This window comes from Tachypleus tridentatus, chromosome 10 (genome assembly GCF_004210375.1).
Source record: "Tachypleus tridentatus isolate NWPU-2018 chromosome 10, ASM421037v1, whole genome shotgun sequence".
NCBI classification, from domain to species: domain Eukaryota; kingdom Metazoa; phylum Arthropoda; class Merostomata; order Xiphosura; family Limulidae; genus Tachypleus; species Tachypleus tridentatus.
In genome coordinates this window covers 9,139,005-9,158,438 of record NC_134834.1, presented here as the reverse complement: position 1 = coordinate 9,158,438, position 19,434 = coordinate 9,139,005, and the positions used below count along the sequence as shown (strand labels likewise).

The 19,434-nt window shown below is 32.5% G+C and overlaps 1 protein-coding gene across 1 annotated transcript in view; it reads right to left on the bottom strand.

Annotated features, from left to right (window-relative positions):
* LOC143228729 (uncharacterized) overlaps window positions 1–18,596 on the bottom strand; it is a 101,784-nt gene extending 83,188 nt beyond the window's left edge. The window contains exons 1-7 of the mRNA XM_076460020.1: window positions 18,458–18,596; window positions 16,105–17,187; window positions 12,672–12,969; window positions 11,980–12,231; window positions 9,043–9,130; window positions 7,526–7,621; window positions 6,273–6,356 (exon numbers count right to left, since the gene is read on the bottom strand). Coding sequence (XP_076316135.1) covers window positions 6,273–6,356; window positions 7,526–7,621; window positions 9,043–9,130; window positions 11,980–12,231; window positions 12,672–12,969; window positions 16,105–17,131 — 1,845 coding nt within the window. The 5' untranslated portion in view covers window positions 17,132–17,187; window positions 18,458–18,596. The remainder of the gene's footprint in view (window positions 1–6,272; window positions 6,357–7,525; window positions 7,622–9,042; window positions 9,131–11,979; window positions 12,232–12,671; window positions 12,970–16,104; window positions 17,188–18,457) is intronic.
* Between the last annotated feature and the right edge of the window lie 838 nt (window positions 18,597–19,434).

Here is a 19,434-nt window from a genome sequence, read left to right as displayed (position 1 = left end):
AAAGTACAGGGTTACAGGTTATTTAATAAGGACAAAGTATGATGGTTTAGGTTTCTATTAGTGGATATAAAGGACAGGGTTACAGGTTATTTAATAAGGACAAAGTATGATGGTTTAGGTTTCTATTAGTGTATATAAAGTACAGGGTTACAGGTTATTTAATAAGGACAAAGTATGATGGTTTAGGGTTTCTATTAGTGGATATAAAGTACAGGGTCACAGGTTATTTAATAAGGACAAAGTATGATGGTTTAGGTTTCTATTAGTGTATATAAAAGCACAGGGTTACAGGTTATTTAATAAGGACAAAGCATGATGGTTTAGGTTTCTATTAGTGGATATAAAGCACAGGGTTACAGGTTATTTAATAAGGACAAAGTATGATGGTTTAGGTTTCTATTAGTGTATATAAAGCACAGGGTTACAGGTTATTTAATAAGGACAAAGTATGATGGTTTAGGTTTCTATTAGTGGATATAAAGCACAGGGTTACAGGTTATTTAATAAGGACAAAGTATGATGGTTTAGGGTTTCTATTAGTGGATATAAAGCACAGGGTTACAGGTTATTTAATAAGGACAAAGTATGATGGTTTAGGTTTCTATTAGTGGATATAAAGTACAGGGTTACAGGTTATTTAATAAGGACAAAGCATGATGGTTTAGGTTTCTATTAGTGGATATAAAGTACAGGGTTACAGGTTATTTAATAAGGACAAAGTATGATGGTTTAGGTTTCTATTAGTGTATATAAAGTACAGGGTTACAGGTTATTTAATAAGGACAAAGTATGATGGTTTAGGTTTCTATTAGTGGATATAAAGTACAGGGTTACAGGTTATTTAATAAGGACAAAGCATGATGGTTTAGGTTTCTATTAGTGGATATAAAGCACAGGGTTACAGGTTATTTAATAAGGACAAAGTATGATGGTTTAGGTTTTAGGTTTCTATTAGTGGATATAAAGTACAGGGTTTAGGGTTATTTAATAAGGACAAAAGCATGATGGTTTATGTTTAGGTTTCTATTAGTGGATATAAAGTACAGGGTTACAGGTTATTTAATAAGGACAAAAGTATGATGGTTTAGGTTTCTATTAGTGGATATAAAGTACAGGGTTACAGGTTATTTAATAAGGACAAAGTATGATGGTTTAGGTTTCTATTAGTGGATATAAAGTACAGGGTTACAGGTTATTTAATAAGGACAAAGTATGATGGTTTAGGTTTCTATTAGTGTATATAAAGTACAGGGTTACAGGTTATTTAATAAGGACAAAGTATGATGGTTTAGGTTTCTATTAGTGTATATAAAGTACAGGGTCACAGGTTATTTAATAAGGACAAAGTATGATGGTTTAGGTTTCTATTAGTGTATATAAAGTACAGGGTTACAGGTTATTTAATAAGGACAAAGTATGATGGTTTAGGTTTCTATTAGTGTATATAAAGTACAGGGTTACAGGTTATTTAATAAGGACAAAGTATGATGGTTTAGGTTTCTATTAGTGTATATAAAGTACAGGGTTACAGGTTATTTAATAAGGACAAAGTATGATGGTTTAGGTTTCTATTAGTGTATATAAAGTACAGGGTTACAGTGTTACAGGTTATTTAATAAGGACAAAATATGATGGTTTATGTTTCTATTAGTGTATATAAAGTACAGGGTTACAGGTTATTTAATAAGGACAAAGTATGATGGTTTAGGTTTCTATTAGTGGATATAAAGTACAGGGTTACAGGTTATTTAATAAGGACAAAGTATGATGGTTTAGGTTTCTATTAGTGGATATAAAGTACAGGGTTACAGGTTATTTAATAAGGACAAAGTATGATGGTTTAGGTTTCTATTAGTGTATATAAAGTACAGGGTTACAGGTTATTTAATAAGGAGAAAGTATGATGGTTTAGGTTTCTATTAGTGGATATAAAGTACAGGGTTACAGGTTATTTAATAAGGACAAAGTATGATGGTTTAGGTTTCTATTAGTGTATATAAAGTACAGGGTTACAGGTTATTTAATAAGGACAAAGTATGATGGTTTATGCTTCTATTAGTGGATATAAAGTACAGGGTTACAGGTTATTTAATAAGGACAAAGTATGATGGTTTATGTTTCTATTAGTGGATATAAAGTACAGGGTTACAGGTTATTTAATAAGGACAAAGTATGCTGGTTTATGTTTCTATTAGTGTATATAAAGTACAGGGTTACAGGTTATTTAATAAGGACAAAGTATGATGGTTTAGGTTTCTACTAGTGGATATAAAGTACAGGGTTACAGGTTATTTAATAAGGACAAAGTATGATGGTTTAGGTTTCTATTAGTGGATATAAAGTACAGGGTTACAGGTTATTTAATAAGGACAAAGTATGATGGTTTAGGTTGCTATTAGTGTATATAAAGTACAGTGTTACTGGTTACTTAATAAGGACAAAGTATGATGGTTTAGGTTTCTGTTAGTGGATATAAAGTACAGGGTTACAGGTTATTTAATAAGGACAAAGTATGATGGTTTAGGTTTCTATTAGTGGATATAAAGTACATGGTTACAGGTTATTTAATAAGGACAAAGTATGATGGTTTAGGTTTCTATTAGTGTATATAAAGTACAGGGTTACAGGTTACTTAATAAGGACAAAGTATGATGGTTTAGGTTTCTATTAGTGGATATAAAGTACAGGGTTACAAGTTATTTAATAAGGACAAAGTATGATGGTTTATGTTTAGGTTTCTATTAGTGGATATAAAGTACAGGGTTACAGGTTATTTAATAAGGACAAAGTATTATGGTTTAGGTTTCTATTAGTGGATATAAAGTACATGGTTACAGGTTATTTAATAAGGACAAAGTATGATGGTTTAGGTTTCTATTAGTGGATATAAAGTACAGGGTTACAGGTTATTTAATAAGGACAAAGTATGATGGTTTAGGTTTCTATTAGTGTATATAAAGCACAGGGTTACAGGTTATTTAATAAGGACAAAGTATGATGGTTTAGGTTTCTATTAGTGTATATAAAGCACAGGGTTACAGGTTATTTAATAAGGACAAAGTATGATGGTTTAGGTTTCTATTAGTGGATATAAAGTACAGGGTTACAGGTTATTTAATAAGGACAAAGTATGATGGTTTAGGTTTCTATTAGTGGATATAAAGTACAGGGTTACAGGTTATTTAATAAGGACAAAGTATGATGGTTTAGGTTTCTATTAGTGGATATAAAGTACAGGGTTTCAGGTTATTTAATAAGGACAAAGTATGATGGTTTAGGTTTCTATTAGTGGATATAAAGCACAGGGTTTACAGGTTATTTATGGACAAAATATGATGGTTTAGGTTTCTATTAGTGGATATAAAGTACAGGGTTACAGGTTATTTAATAAGGACAAAGTATGATGGTTTATGTTTAGGTTTCTATTAGTGGATATAAAGTACAGGGTTACAGGTTATTTAATAAGGACAAAGTATGATGGTTTATGTTGAGGTTTCTATTAGTGGATATAAAGTACAGGGTTACAGGTTATTTAATAAGGACAAAGTATGATGGTTTAGGTTTCTATTAGTGTATATAAAGTACAGGGTTACAGGTTATTTAATAAGGACAAAGTATGATGGTTTAGGTTTCTATTAGTGTATATAAAGTACAGGGTTACAGGTTATTTAATAAGGACAAAGTATGATGGTTTAGGTTTCTATTAGTGTATATAAAGTACAGGGTTACAGGTTATTTAATAAGGACAAAGTATGATGGTTTAGGTTTCTATTAGTGTATATAAAGTACATGGTTACAGGTTATTTAATAAGGACAAAGTATGATGGTTTAGGTTTCTATTAGTGGATATAAAGGCTTTTAGTGGTAATTTGTTTCAGATCACCAAATGATATTGATGGAATTCATGAGAAACTTTACAATAACATTGAGATTTTAACTTTTGATGAAGTCATAATTATGGGTGATTTTAATTCTGGACACATTTAATTGGAAATGATAAAGACGAATCATGAATGAGAAAGGTTTTTGAAAACTGTTCAATATGGGCTTCTTCATGAATTAGTCAAGGAACCTACTGGAAATAATGTTTTAGATTTATTGTTCATTTCAAATATAAGAATGATCGAAAAGGGTAGAAGTGAAAAACATCTGGATGCAAGTGGTTATTGTTGTATTAGGTTCAATGTTTTGCTACATATCGAGATAAGGAATAATATTTTGTTTATAAGTTTATAAAAAACAACAAATTTTGAAGAGATCCAACAAGAATTATATATTGTGAATTGGGCAGCTGAGTTATTTTGAGACACTAATCAGATTATTATGAATTTTTCTGAGTACATTAAGAGTAAACAAATCATTATAATTGGAGTAGAACTGTTGAGGAATGGTAAAGGATGGCTAGTATCTGATGGTAAGGATGACTAGTATCTGACGGTAAGGATGGCTAGTATCTGACGGTTGTAAGATTATTGGGTTGTTCAATTTTCCTTTTTCTTCAGTTTTTACTAACAAAGATTTAAGTAGTATTCCATATCTTGAACAGTTTATAAACGGAAACACGATCAAACAAAATGACTGTGTTAATTCTAAGCTGGTTAATAATAAAAACAATAAGGCTCCTAGGCCAGATAACATTTCCCCAAAGGTTTGGATATGTGAGTCACTTACCAATATTTGTTTGTTCAGTCCTTGTATAGTGGTCAGGTATCAGAGGACTGGAAGTTAGCTTATGTCACTCCTGTTTTCGAGGAAAGTGATAAAAATTGTCCCAATAATTATAGACCCCTTAAAACTTACATAGTTGTGGGAAAAGTTTTGGAAAGTATGTTAAAAGGTTTGGGAAGTTAGGTAACAAAGTTTAGAATGTTATTTGTTCACTGAGGAAAAATCTTACCTTACAAATCTTATGTTCTTTAAAAAGGTTACTGTTTAAGTAGATGAGAACAAGGATGTAGATTTGTTGTATTTAGATTTTCTAAAAGCATTTGAAAAGGTTCCACATAAAAAGCTTGTAAAATAATTATCTCTATTGGTATGCACGATAAGTTAGCGTATGGAATAGAAGAGTGGCTGGATGGAAGACAGCAGATGGTTGTTACAAATAGAGTTCAGTCAAACTGGATTCATGTCATCAGTGGGATACCTCACGGTTCAATCTTAGAACTTTTGGTCATTTTTATTGACATCAATGACACAGATGAAGAAATTGTCAATAAGCTACTTAAATATTCTGATGACATTAAGATCTTGGTTGTTGTTGGCTGTGAAGAGGATGTTACTGATTTACAAAAGGATTTAGATCACTCATTGAGTTGGACAAATAAATGGTGGATGGGTTTTAATTATGATAAATACAAGATATTGCATGTGGTTATCATAATTTGAGTTATAATTTGAATAACCATAACAGTGTCATAAAATAAAGGGATCTCAATGTAATGGTTGATCAGTGTCTAAAGCCATCCAGCAGTGTACTGTTGCTGATGGTAAGGAAAATATAATTTTAGGTTGTATCTACATGAATATAAGTCTTAAGAGGTTATAATTTTGTTTTATAGGTAACTGGTTAAATCACGTTTGGAGTATTGTGTTGAGTCTGAGGATCCTTACCTTACAATGAGCATTGTTAGAAATGATTCAGGGAAGGGTTACTAGAACAATGTATCAGACAGAGTGGTTGTCATACTAGGAGAGAATGAAATCTCTCAAATTGACTATTTATAATATCAATGATGAAAATCCTTAAAAACCTAATTAATACCCCAAACAGCTTTGTTTTAACCAAAAGAACGATTATTATTATTGATATGTATCATGTCTGTGTTCAATATTTTGGTTTTGATTTGGTTTGAATTTTTTGCAGAGCTACACAAGGGCTATCTGCACTAGCCATCCCTAATATAGCAGCATAAGACTAGAGGAAAACCAGCTTGTCATCACCACCCACCACCAGTTCTTGGGCTACTCTTTTATGAACAAAGAGTGGGATTGACCATCACTTATAACACCCCCCACAGCTGATAGGACAAACATGTTTGGTGTGACAGGGATTCAAACCCGCAACCTTCAGGTTGCAAGATCGAGCATCCTAACCACCTGACCATGCTGATTTTGTGTTCAACAGAGCGTGAATTATTGTTTTTCAACTTTTCAAAGTTCCCAGATACTTACATCTCTATGTTAAATTCCCTTTCTGAACACAGTTTCAATTAAAATATCGTTACTGCAAAGCTGAACACACTAAAAACTTTAGTGTTTAAAGTACACACCTGTAAGTCCTCGTATGAACTCACTACATATGTAGAAAGGTCAACCACGTAGGGTCCAAGTACTGGATGTTCCCGAACTCTCAACTACATAAAAAAGAAAAACAATTTGTTTTTTTTTATATTCTCCTCTGAAATAATAAAAATCAGAGCAAAAAGAAAATTATCTTTAAAGATTAAAAATTAAATACAAGAATAAATTTACCTTTAAATGAATATTAGGGGTTTTGTTATTCGTAAGTTACTAAGTGACGTCTGCATTTAGATACTGCCACAACATCATCATCTATTGGCAGATTAAACATCACAGTTGTATCTTGGTTTTAATTTCTATATTTTTCTGATGTATAAAAACATCCATAATAAAGCAGCCATATCTTTTAATCCTTTCAGACAGGAGCACCAAACTAGGTTCTCGAGACCTGCCCTCCTCAGTCGACAACAAACACTTTTCAACTAATTACTCAACCTTACCTACTTATTACAACTTCCACTTCTAGTCTGGTTATAAACGTTAATTATAGCTTCAGAAAATACTAATAGACTATAACTCTAAAGATAAACAAAGATTACACAACTTGATGGTAGCCTGCAAAATGTTTCATTTTTATTTATAAAATATGACGTAATCTAAAAAAATATTTTAATTCAACAACATTGTTAAAATGCATCAGTAAGTGTCACAGGTTGAGATAAAGATTCGAGAATTGTATTATGTTTAGAAAGTGTGTTCAAATACCCAATTTACACTTATATAATGCAATAAATGTTACATAAATTTAACAGATTTAGTTAATAAAACTCTCAGCTTAAAAACTAATGTTATATAATTCTTCCAGGATATTTAATATGAATAAAACTAAAATAACTTTTCACACAAAATTAATTAAAAAATAAATTTCGCTTATTACTACAAATAATATATTTCTATTTATTAACATGATAAATAATATAATGATAATATTAAATATATTTCTATTTATTAACATAAATAATAATATAATAATAATATCAAATAATATATTTATTTATTAACAAACTTAAAAACAATATTTTAATTATCCATTACATTTCTGATTCTTCCATATAAAAAACTTGACAGGGACAGTTTTTATTAGCTGCTTAAAAGGAAGTTTATTTAGGGAACTTCGTGTGAGCTATAATGTTTGATATGACATTGCTGCGTGAGTGTATGGGTCAAACCCTTACAAAAGGATGGGCAAACAAAAATGTGGAAAACAAATAATTGAACTTACTGCAGCTTTCTTTCCATCATCTGTGGATGGTGCTAGAAGATCATGAATTTTCTCATTGTAGATTTCAAAGTAACTTATTTCTACCATGTATTTTGTCTGAAAAAAAACAACAGTTGTCCCCATCAGTTCCTCTCAGTACACAATTAACAAAACGTTTAAGCTACAAAGAACACTTTTCTTCATACTGTAACAACAAACTTTGATTTTATTTTCCTAACTCTACTTTTCTCAGCTAGCATATTGACAAAGTAAACACTGCAACATTTCCTATTATTAATACTAAGAAAAGTTTAATGAAATATTAAATATAAGAAAAGTCAAAGCTAAAGCTGCAACAAGGATTTTTTTTTCTTTGTTTTTGTTTTAATTTCGCACAAAGTTACTCGAGGGCTATCAGTGCTAGCCGTCCCTAATTTAGCAGAGGGAAGGCAGCTAGTCATCACCACCCACCGCCAACTCTTGGGCTACTCTTTTACCAACGAAGAGTGGGATTAACCGTCACATTATAACGCCCCCACGGCTGAAAGGGCGAGCATGTTTGGCGAGATGTGGATTCGAACCCGCAACCTTCAGATTACAAGTCGAATGCCTTAACCCATCTGGCCATTACAACAAGTGTCTAAATTATACTTAATTTTACAAAGTAAAATATTCAAAAACAGTTTTATTTATATACAATCTGACTGAATTAGTTCTAAATAAAGTAGAGCAAATTTACATTTACAAATTTAGATACAAATTTACATTTTCATTCACGAGTCCACATGGATCTTCTCAAGTTTATCACATTTCAAGTTCAGGTTTCTATAGATATACTTGAAATTTACATTAACTAACAGATACAAAGTTTTTAACAAGTATCCATCAAACTATTAAAATTAATATAATAATAAGGATACTCCTCTTATCGTGTTACTTTGTTCTAAAAGTTGTTTTTTTTATACATATTTACGTGCCAAGCATCACATAAGTATACCTGATGTATCTCAGAATGGCTGGTATGGATGTTAATACTTTTAATAATAAAGCAGAGAACACCATTTAAACCATCCTAGGTCATCTTCAGGTTTTTTTGTTTACCCAAATATGACCCAAGAAGATCAAAACAATGTTCTCTGTTTTATTACTTAAAGTGCTAACACCCACACCAGCCGTTCTGAGATACATTTTTATTTGAGTTGGGTTTCTCGTCATCAAGAGTGTCCACAAATCACATTGTTTCATCCGAAAACTTCCACCAATAACTTCTTATATAAAATATCAACCAATCATGTGGTTTCACACATAAACACTTGTCATCAAGTTTTGATTTCTACGTAATAGTTTTTAATTTTACATGATGCATAAATTTCAATAAAATAAACCAGCTGTAAAACATTTGAAGATAAATAAAGCCTACAACTGATATCAACTGTGGGACTTCACTGAACAACCCCGTGTAAGAAGTATAATTTAAGTTAATAAAATATTCTGACTGGAAAACAAAATCAAACTGTTCTTTTCAAAGGACAACTTACCGATTCATCCACTGAGTTATGAATCTTGTCAAATAAATGCTGACTAAATCTTGGAATAATACCCGGGTTTTCCTCCGACCCCATGATACTGAACAGTAAGAGACATACACAGACATAAGTAATATTAAACAAACACAGAAAATGGTGAACTGATAACGAATTAATGAAATATAAAACATTTATGTAAATCTGTTTATTCACAGATAAAGTAACTGAGCAATCTGTACATATTATAATTTACAAAAATATTCATAAAATCGGTAAAACAGTTATGCTCTAGAAAAAACAAACCATCTGAAAGATGAGACAGACTGAAACATATGGTAATTTTTTCTAAATCCTACATTGGTAGATTCTCTGATAAAATTCAGCTAATTACAGTGTTCATGTCACAACATAGTTATCGCGTGTCAGTTCATGTCACAACATAGTTATCGCGTGTCAGTTCATGTCACAACATAGTTATCGCGTGTCAGTTCATATCACAACATAGTTATCGCGTGTCAGTTCATATCACAACATAGTTTTCGCGTGTCAGTTCATATCACAACATAGTTATCGTGTGTCAGTTCATATCACAATATAATTATCGCGTGTCAGTTCATATCACAACATAGTTTTCGCGTGTCAGTTCATATCACAACATAGTTATCGTGTGTCAGTTCATATCACAACATAGTTATCGCGTGTCAGTTCATATCACAACATAGTTTTCGCGTGTCAGTTCATATCACAACATAGTTATCGTGTGTCAGTTCATATCACAACATAGTTATCGTGTGTTAGTTCATATCACAACATAGTTATCGCGTGTCAGTTCATATCACAATATAGTTATCGCTTGTCAGTTCATATCACAATATAGTTATTGTGTGTTAGTTCATATCACAATATAATTCTACTAAATGCAAAGTGATACACTTAGGTTTATCATAACTTGGATTAAATCACATTTAATGTAAATAAGAACCATCTTAACAGTGTTACTGAAGAAAACATCTTGATTTCTACTCATAGAATCTTCAGGTGTATTTATAGACTTGTTGATTACAAGTCAAAATAGGTAACCATCTATCTGTAACAAGACTTCTCAAAGATGAAAAACTTTGTAGAATGGATGGCAACTGCCTGTTGTGGAGACACAAGCATATAGAACATTTTGAAAGTCTTCCACATTTCACCTACAGGTCAGTGTGCATAAATGCAAACTAACATGGCAGGGGTTTAGTTTAGAGAGAGAGAAATCATAAGAATTCTCTCTCCAACTGGGGTGTTCAGGAACGTTGTGGTTCCTCTTCGTCCCCTTTCCTGGAAGGTTATTTACTTTAGCCTTTTTTTTTTAATAATTTTTAGACTCTTTTTTTTGGGTGAAGGAGTGAAGTTGGTCATACTTAATATTATCCATGACCGAGGCAAAGGCAGCACCGGAGAAAACAGCCAGGTTCCGTCCGGAAAGGCAGATGTCAAAGTAAATATGAACACAAACGACCCGATTCAGGGCCTGGCGATAAAGTTACCTGGGCTGGATCTATAGATCCAATGCCTAAGTTTTTGCTGTGGGGGGAAACGGGAGTGCCCCGAGAAAAACCCACTTTCACAGGACAGGTGCCGAAAGTTTTACCTGTCCTGTGCCTGAGACCTGAAAAAGAAAATACATAGTATTAATGTGAGTTTTGTCCTTTAAGTATTTTGTTGTGTGACTTGTGATTCTTGAAATATGTTGTAAGGTGAAATATATTTGGTTGGTGCACCAGTTAATTTGTAGAGTTATGCCGTTAGTTTGTTTCTTGTTTCAGTGTGTGTATAGGTGCTGTCAGTCTTTTATAGTGTCCTGGTGGATTGTGGAGAGCATGTTATGATTGGTTGGATTATCACTGTTTCTGATTGGAGGAGAGATTTCCTATAGATTCAACCAATGGCAGCAACAGGTTACTCACCTCTAAACCAGAATCTATGTAAAGTGAAGGTTTAATAGTGTTAATATAAAATGATTCTTTGATTTTTCTTGTCTTCCAGAATTTGCCTGTGTCAATTATTCTAGTTTTCTCCCAGTTTATTCTGTGTCCAGTTGATGTGGTGCACTCTGCAATGGCTGAATTTTGTGTTTTCATGAGACAACACCACACACACACTGACCTGAAGACAAAAGAGGAAGACTTTCAAAACGTTGTCCTCTACTCTTGTTTCTCCACAACAGGCAGTTGCCATCCATTCTACAAAATTTCATCATGAATACTCTGCCTAAACAATCTATCAAAGAAGACTTCTCAAAAGTCTCAGTGCTGACCCCATTTCAGACAACCCAAATTTGCAAACTCGTGATCTCAGTTTTGGGAACCACTACTCTATATAAATTGACAGTTAGGCCTGGCATGTACTACTGGATATAGTTTTGGCCTCTATATACAAGAAAGTACACTGATTTATTAGAAATGGTTCAGAGGAGGTTACTAGATAAGTTAACATCTCTAAATTATTTTCTCTTGAGAAAAGAAGGGTAAATAGATGGTATTATTAAAGTTTACAATATTACTAGGGGGACTGATTAGATAAAGAAGTTAGATTTCTATATTCTAAAGGTAACAAGATGAGAAAATGCAAGTTTAAGACTTAGAAAATAAGGACTACTCTCAAGACAGTTTAGCTTTTCTAATAGGGAAGTTGATTTATGGAACGAGTTGTTGTTAGAAGTAGTGAAGATCAGTGTCTTAAAATGGACTGAAAAGGGAATCTGCTACAAAGAAGTTTGTAGGTGGGCAGTGTCAATGAAAACTAAATTTAGGCTAAATTTTACTTTCACCAAAGATGGAAATGCAAGGACAGTCTTAAAGGACCAAATGGTTAATTCCTGTCCATTGATAATGTTATATAATCATTACAAATAATGATAAAACAATTGACAGGAACATTACTTATACCATTTACTCTTATACTTACCTAAAACTTTTACCCGAGCCTGTCTGTCCATAAGCAAACAAACAAGTATTGTATCCCTCAAAGGCGTGGTTTAAAAGTGGGTCGGCCATAAGATCGTATACTGTTGACTGATCAGCAAATAAAGGGTGATGTTGATTAAATGACCATAAGCAGTGGTCATAGAAGAAACTAAACTTCTGGCCCGTATCAGTCATCACGGTCGTTTCATTACCTTCCATCGTAACCGCTTGATGTACTACGGCCTCTAATTCTCTGTGTAAATATATAATCCAATTTAGAATCATGTTTAAATGCAGAATACACATACCATAAACTTGCACATATGTACAATTTAGCATTCTGAACGTTACTCAAAGAAAGTAAATGTAAAAAACCACAAGAACAATGCACCATGATCAGGAACTCCCTGTTCACGTTTACTGTTTACACAATTTTTTAAAGTTATTAGTTGAATTTAAAAACCCTGTTTCTATGCAAGTCAGATTAAGATGTGTTCACAGTGATATTTTTACCATTACCTTATGTGGTACTAAAAGACAAACCAGAAAGCTTTAAAATGTTGAAGTTGACTTAAAAACAAACCAACATTTCCAGTAACTTACGAATGTTTTTACTTGTTACTTGCCTTTGCTAAATCTACTTGATTGGATAAATATACCAAGTAAAGTAAAGAATAAATAAACAAATACAACCTGTTATTGAAAGGTCGAACTCGAACAGCCACTCTGATAGCAGAGCTGACTTCACCACTGGTCTCAAGTTGACGAAGATCTGGGTGTTTCCGAGACAATACGGGCGTACGTAGGGCAACAGCGTTAGAAATTTCTGACGTGCACGATGAAGTTCCCCCATCTTCTACCTTTTCCTCATGGACTTCAGGTGTCACCACAGAGACTGATCGGAAATATTCAGGAGTGTCACAAACAGTGCTGGATCCCACAAACTTTGACGGTGACTCGCAAGGAACACTCTTGATAAAATTACAATGATCTGTTAAAACAAAGAAAAATTTATAAAACTGGGTTTCATTAAATAAAAACTACTCATTTAAAACCTGCTTTGTTACAAATCAGCGAAGCCTAATAATAAACACAGCTAGCTCATCTTGACTGGTGTATTCTTGAGGGAGGTATTCTATTCAGTTATAGAAGTCTGGATTTTTATGGTTCATAGTTTATTTTAACGGAGATAACACCAAACAAGCTGTAAACTTTACACAGTTGCTGATGGCATTAACAACGTGAGAAAGTTAATCCTAGACAGACTGTACTCTCTTAGAATTATATTTATAGTCTAAGTATATAGTAATGTGGAAAAAATGATGCCCAACCAAGAGCATAAAATGTAGTTCTAGTACCCAAGCATAACCTGGAGTACTATGTATAGTTCTAACTCCCAACAATTACCTGGAGTATTATGTATAGTTCTAGCCTCCAACAATTACCTGGAGTATTATGTATAGTGCTAGCTCCCAACAATTACCTGGAGTATTATGTATAGTACTAGCCCCCAACAATTACCTGGAGTGTTATGTATAGTTCTAGCCTCCAACAATTACCTGGAGTGTTATGTATAGTTCTAGCCCCTAACAATTACCTGGAGTATTATGTATAGTGGTAGCCCCTAACAATTATCTGGAGTATTATGTATAGTGGTAGCCCCCAACAATTACCTGGAGTATTATGTATAGTTCTAGCCTCTAACAATTACCTGGAGTATTATGTATAGTGGTAGCCCCTAACAATTATCTGGAGTATTATGTATAGTGGTATCCCCTAACAATTATCTGGAGTATTATGTATAGTGGTATCCCCTAACAATTATCTGGAGTATTATGTATAGTGGTATCCCCTAACAATTATCTGGAGTATTATGTATAGTGGTAGCCCCTAACAATTATCTGGAGTATTATGTATAGTGGTAGCCCCTAATAATTACTTGGAGTATTATGTATAGTGGTAGCCCCTAACAATTACCTGGAGTATTATGTATTGTGCTAGCCCCCAACAATTACCTGGAGTATTATGTATTGTGCTAGCCCCCAACAATTACCTGGAGTATTATGTATAGTGGTAGCCCCCAACAATTACCTGGAGTATTATGTATAGTACTAGCCCCCAACAATTACCTGGAGTATTATGTATTGTGCTAGCCCCCAACAATTACCTGGAGTATTATGTATAGTGCTAGCCCCCAACAATTACCTGGAGTATTATGTATAGTTCTAGCCCCCAACAATTACCTGGAGTATTATGTATAGTTCTAGCCCCCAACAATTACCTGGAGTATTTTATGGAGTTTTGGTTTTCAAACTCATCCAGGAGCACCACATCAAATCTTGTTCCAAAAGCTTAATCTAAAATACTAAATACAGTTTCTAAATACAGAAGAATTATAAACACTTGAGTCATGTTAATAAAGCACCAGTTGTCCAAGTATTAAACGGTCAGAAATACTAACTTGGATACCAGAGTTAGGACTAATTACATGCAACTTACTTTGTTATAGATTTTTTATTTCAATGATGTGATGAATGAAGTTAGAATTAACTCCTTTATTCTTAGTAAGGAATACGAACTACCTTTATGTTGTGACTGAAGATAGTATGAGATGGACCTTCATGGAGTCCATGATTGTTGTAACCTTAATCCTTCCTGTGACGAGGTTTAATCCCAACTAAACCTGTTTTTTGTGTGTTTGTGTTTTTCTTATAGTAAATCCACATCCAGCTATCTGCTGTGTCCACCATGGGGTATTGAACCATAGATTTTGGCATTGTAAATCCAGACTTGCCACTGTCTCACTATACAACTTTTTTTTTATGGAAATAATGAGAAAACTCTCTCAAATACCAACCAAAGTGCGTTATGTTTCAAATTAACAAACAACAGTAAATATAAAACCTAAGAATTACATTAACCATGTTACTGTTTCACAAGTGACTCACAAGACTTTGGAATAAAATTTAGATAACACATTTTCTGGACTTTAATAAATTAGCAAGTTCTCTATAAAAGCAATATTATTAATAATAATACTAAATTATGAGTAGATTAGTTAGTTTAATTAGCTTACTTTTTATGATTTATGTTGGTGTTTTGAGCCACTTTCACTGAAATCAATAACCATGTTTTGTTAAAACAAATGATCCTTGCACATAGCACCTCCTTGCAAATGTATCAAGAAATAAAAAACCTAAACAAACTTTGTAACTGATACACTTGTGAATAGTCTCAGATATCTGAAAAATGATAAATCACAGATCAAGTTAAAACATTGAGAAGTTTTAACTTTAATTACAACACAATTGATGGAAATATTTAGACACCACAATAAGAACAAGTTAACCAAATGATTGAGTGAACAATGCAAGTTGTTGAGAAAGAGATGCACAGATGGCCTAGTCCCAGATTTCATTTCTAACAGTGGTTCATCTCATATCCAATCTACTCCAAGTTATTTGTTTCCTACATACCCTAGCCACTAAACCACCGATTCAAATCTCCTATTTTTAACTCGGTTTCTTATTTATCCTTATTGAAAATATGAATTCAATCTTCTCTTGAGCTACTGCAGCATTTTAACAAAACACTGTTCCATAAGTTGATTTCCCTTAAAAAAATTACTTCTCCAATAAGAATTGTAACTCAGACTTACAAAGATTATACTGACATTCTCTGGTCTTACTACATGTACACTATTGTATGTAACTCTTCTGGACTTAATGAGCTCAAATCTCTAACAACAATAATAATCTTCAATCATACCTCCCCCTACCCCCCTCCAAAAAAATCTCTTCTCCAGAAGAAAAATGTGTTGGTATTTCAACCAACACCCAACAATAATCCTGTAAACCGAAAATAATTATGGTCCCTCTTTCGTGTATCCCATCTTTTAAAAATTTATCATTTTTATTACTTAAAGTGACCAAAACCTACACACAATTTATATTAAAAAAAAGATAAACTTGCTCCTCACACACTGGCTTCTGAGAACTTGTTTTGTATGTGTACAACCTAATGTTCTGGGAACTGCACTGGTAGCTAAAGTGATTTAAAATGTACGTGTGTAGAAAGACAAAAATACTTTTTTAATCCAACATTATACTCCAAACTAAACTAGTACCTTCTTTACACAAAGCTTCTTGTCCCGTGTAATGTTCTGATAAATTACCACCTATCAGTTCTTCACTGGTATGCTGGTTACTATGAGCATCACCATGATTTCTAGGACTAGAATCAGAACAAATCGTACTATCTTCTTGAGAAGTTTCACCTTCTGCATTGGAGAGAACCACCTCAAGATTGACTCTCAGTGTCTTCTTGGAGCTGGTTTTGTCATCTTCAGAGTTGCTGTCAACACCAGTAACTCTTGGAGACCTGAATTTTACAGTAGAAGTGACCTTTCCAGTTGTCATTTTTTTTCCAGATGAAGATGGAATGTTTTTTAATTCTGTTTTTCCTACACTGTCTCTTAAAGAATCTAACTTTTCTTTACTGTCTAAGACTATTCTTTTACACTCTGCTGATTTCACGCTACCATTCTGAGGTTTCTTTACACTTTGTGGTGTAAATCTACTTGTGAAAGAATTCTGCTCCAAGGACCTTGTACCATTTGATTTGTTCGTGGTCATATCAGAACCTTCAAGTTTACCAAAGTACTTCCCTGGATGGGCTGAAATTGGTGTTTCAGAACTTTCAGACTGCATCTTTTTATTCATAATTTTGGAATTTGGAGTAATATTAGAATTAATTAAACTCACTACTCTGTGAGAAGCTGGACTTGTTTTTATTTTGGGTGTTCTGAAAACAGGACTACAAGAAGCAGGGGATGATTTTCTTCCCTCTGTCTGCAGTTTTGAAGTACCTGCATTTTTTTTAGTCCCTACAGAGCAACTACTGGGTTTAAGAAAAGAAATGTGTTTACTTAGTGGAGTTCTGTTGTTTCCATTAATTAAATTATCTTCCTTCTCTACAACAGACACATTTGGACATTTTTCACTTAAGTCTTTTGAAACTTTAGCCTCCTGAGAAATAACTTGTGTTTTTTGTTTCTTTCCAGATAAGGGCTGGCTGTTAGGATAGTTTTTAGAAGAATTGATTCTGTTCGCCTCAGACAGAAGGGGAGATCTTAAAGGTGACCTTTTCTTCATGTTCTACAAGACAATTTGTGTAACATTTGTTACCAACAGTGATACAACAGCAACCCCTGTAGTAGAAAATAAAAATCATAATATTAATAAATATGTTTTGTTAATTTACATATTCCAATAAATTCTGAAAGAAAGAACTTTTTGTTTCATTAGCAGTTAGTCATAGTACCAGCAGTGGATTTTCCTACTCAAAATTTGCTTTCTATTACTTCATTTACATTACTTGAGTGTAAATTTGGTGTCAACTTTAATTACTTGGTCTCAATAATGCTAATTTTAAATCTAGGTTCTATTAGTTTCTAAAATTTCAAAAAAAAATTTTTTTTTTGAGGGTGTTATAAAACAGTAAGTTTTGATTTGGAATGCAGTGACACAATTTCTTCTTTTACTGATGTTTTAGATACAAAGTTTTGTAAATAAAATGCTCTATCATACTTTTAGAAAAATTACGTTCATAATGCAAGCAAAGAATTTTTATTATTTTTCCAAATTATAGAAAGATATATAGTTTTCATTTGAACAGAAACCTTAATACTGGATGCTAAAAGTTCAGGCAAACTTACATCGCCAACACGTTTTCATTTGTGTATTAGTGTCATTAAAAGTCATGGGTACAAACCTACTAAAGTGATTAGATAATTAAAAATGGTTTCAATAACTAATCAGTACTTGATGCTATCATATACAGAAAAACTGAAAATAATTATTACAAATAATATTCTATATCTCCAATGAACAGTACATTTTACAGCCTTACGCCCATGGTTTTAAATGCAATATGAAGGCATTTAGACTGACATTTGCTACACTAAAAATAAACATATTATACTAAAGTTAAATAAGATGGCGAGTTCAAAAACCTCAAAAGAATTCCCTTGTTTAAAACTAATTATGAATTTTACAATAACTTTACATGACATAATCCCAGTTCACTTAATAATTATGCTTTGTTCATTCTCCGTTATTGCGTTCTTATAACCTCATTTCATGCGATAAAATTTCACAAATTACATTGCATATATATTTTTAACAAAATAAGAATTATTAAGTCACGAAACACTGAAAGTAACCTTAACAGTTAAAAGTCTTAACATTGCTATGCAATAGCATATTAAATTACTTTCTAACACCAACGGAGGAAGCACTGTTACAATTAATTTCACTCAAGTTTTTTTAAAACGATGTTCACGCCCATGATACAAGTTAAATATCAGTCACTGTATTTTAATTTTTACATTATACTTTAATTTATTGGGACGTATTTTTACTTCACGGTGCAAATTAACCGTTGTATTGATAAATGTCTAATAAAAGATTTTAACTTACGTTTATTCACTAAAATCCAACACAATTTAAATTATCATTAATTAATAAATAAACTGAACGATCAAGAAACCGACATCTCTAAATAAAGTAACACACACTAAACGTGCTAACGGACTACTCAGCAAAAGTTGAAACTGGCGGTTCCTTTAAGTAGCGCTACCTGCTGTTGGAAAGAGCTAAGCATATATATATATTCAAAACCAAAAGACTCTTTATTTGCACCCAGGATTAAAACTCAATGCTCAGTTGAACTTCCATGTGTCTACATTCCCGAAAAATATAAAAAGCTAATTCACCGAGAAATATTTTTTAAAATTGTCTAGATATAGTCTATATTTCAGTTTCTTATGAAATTATCATAACGATTGGACACAGAAATCAGACAAAATACCTTGAAGATATTACATAAGAATTAACAAAAGAAAAACTGACGCTTAAATGCCGATATCATATAAATCAAATAGAATAAAAAACTTGTGAAATACAAATGTCATTCTATTAAGGTAAACCAATATTATTTTACTGTTCGTTAATAAAGAGTAGCCTAAACGTTCACGATGGGAACTGTCGGATGTTTATTTCTGGTAAACAGTCGGACATCATGGACGGCAACAGATTGCGTCTGAATAAAATATTAAAAATTAATACATAACAGCATCGAATTGATTATTTACAATGAATGTCTAGAGATGTTTTAAGCAAATATTGGTAAATGTGAGATTACTTGTTCTAAAAATTAAGCTTTACGACCCTTAAGATGGCTAAGTATTTAGTTGACTTTGATTCTAAAAGATAAATCTAATTCTTAAAGGCTATCTACTGAGTTGGACTTGATTATAAATGAGTAATTAGCTGGCTACGTATTGAATTGAATCTACATAACAAAATTAATCACTGAAGGATTTTCTTTTGTTGTTGTTACTAAAGGGCATTATTCCTACCTTAAAATTCTATATCCTTTATAAAATTATAGGTGA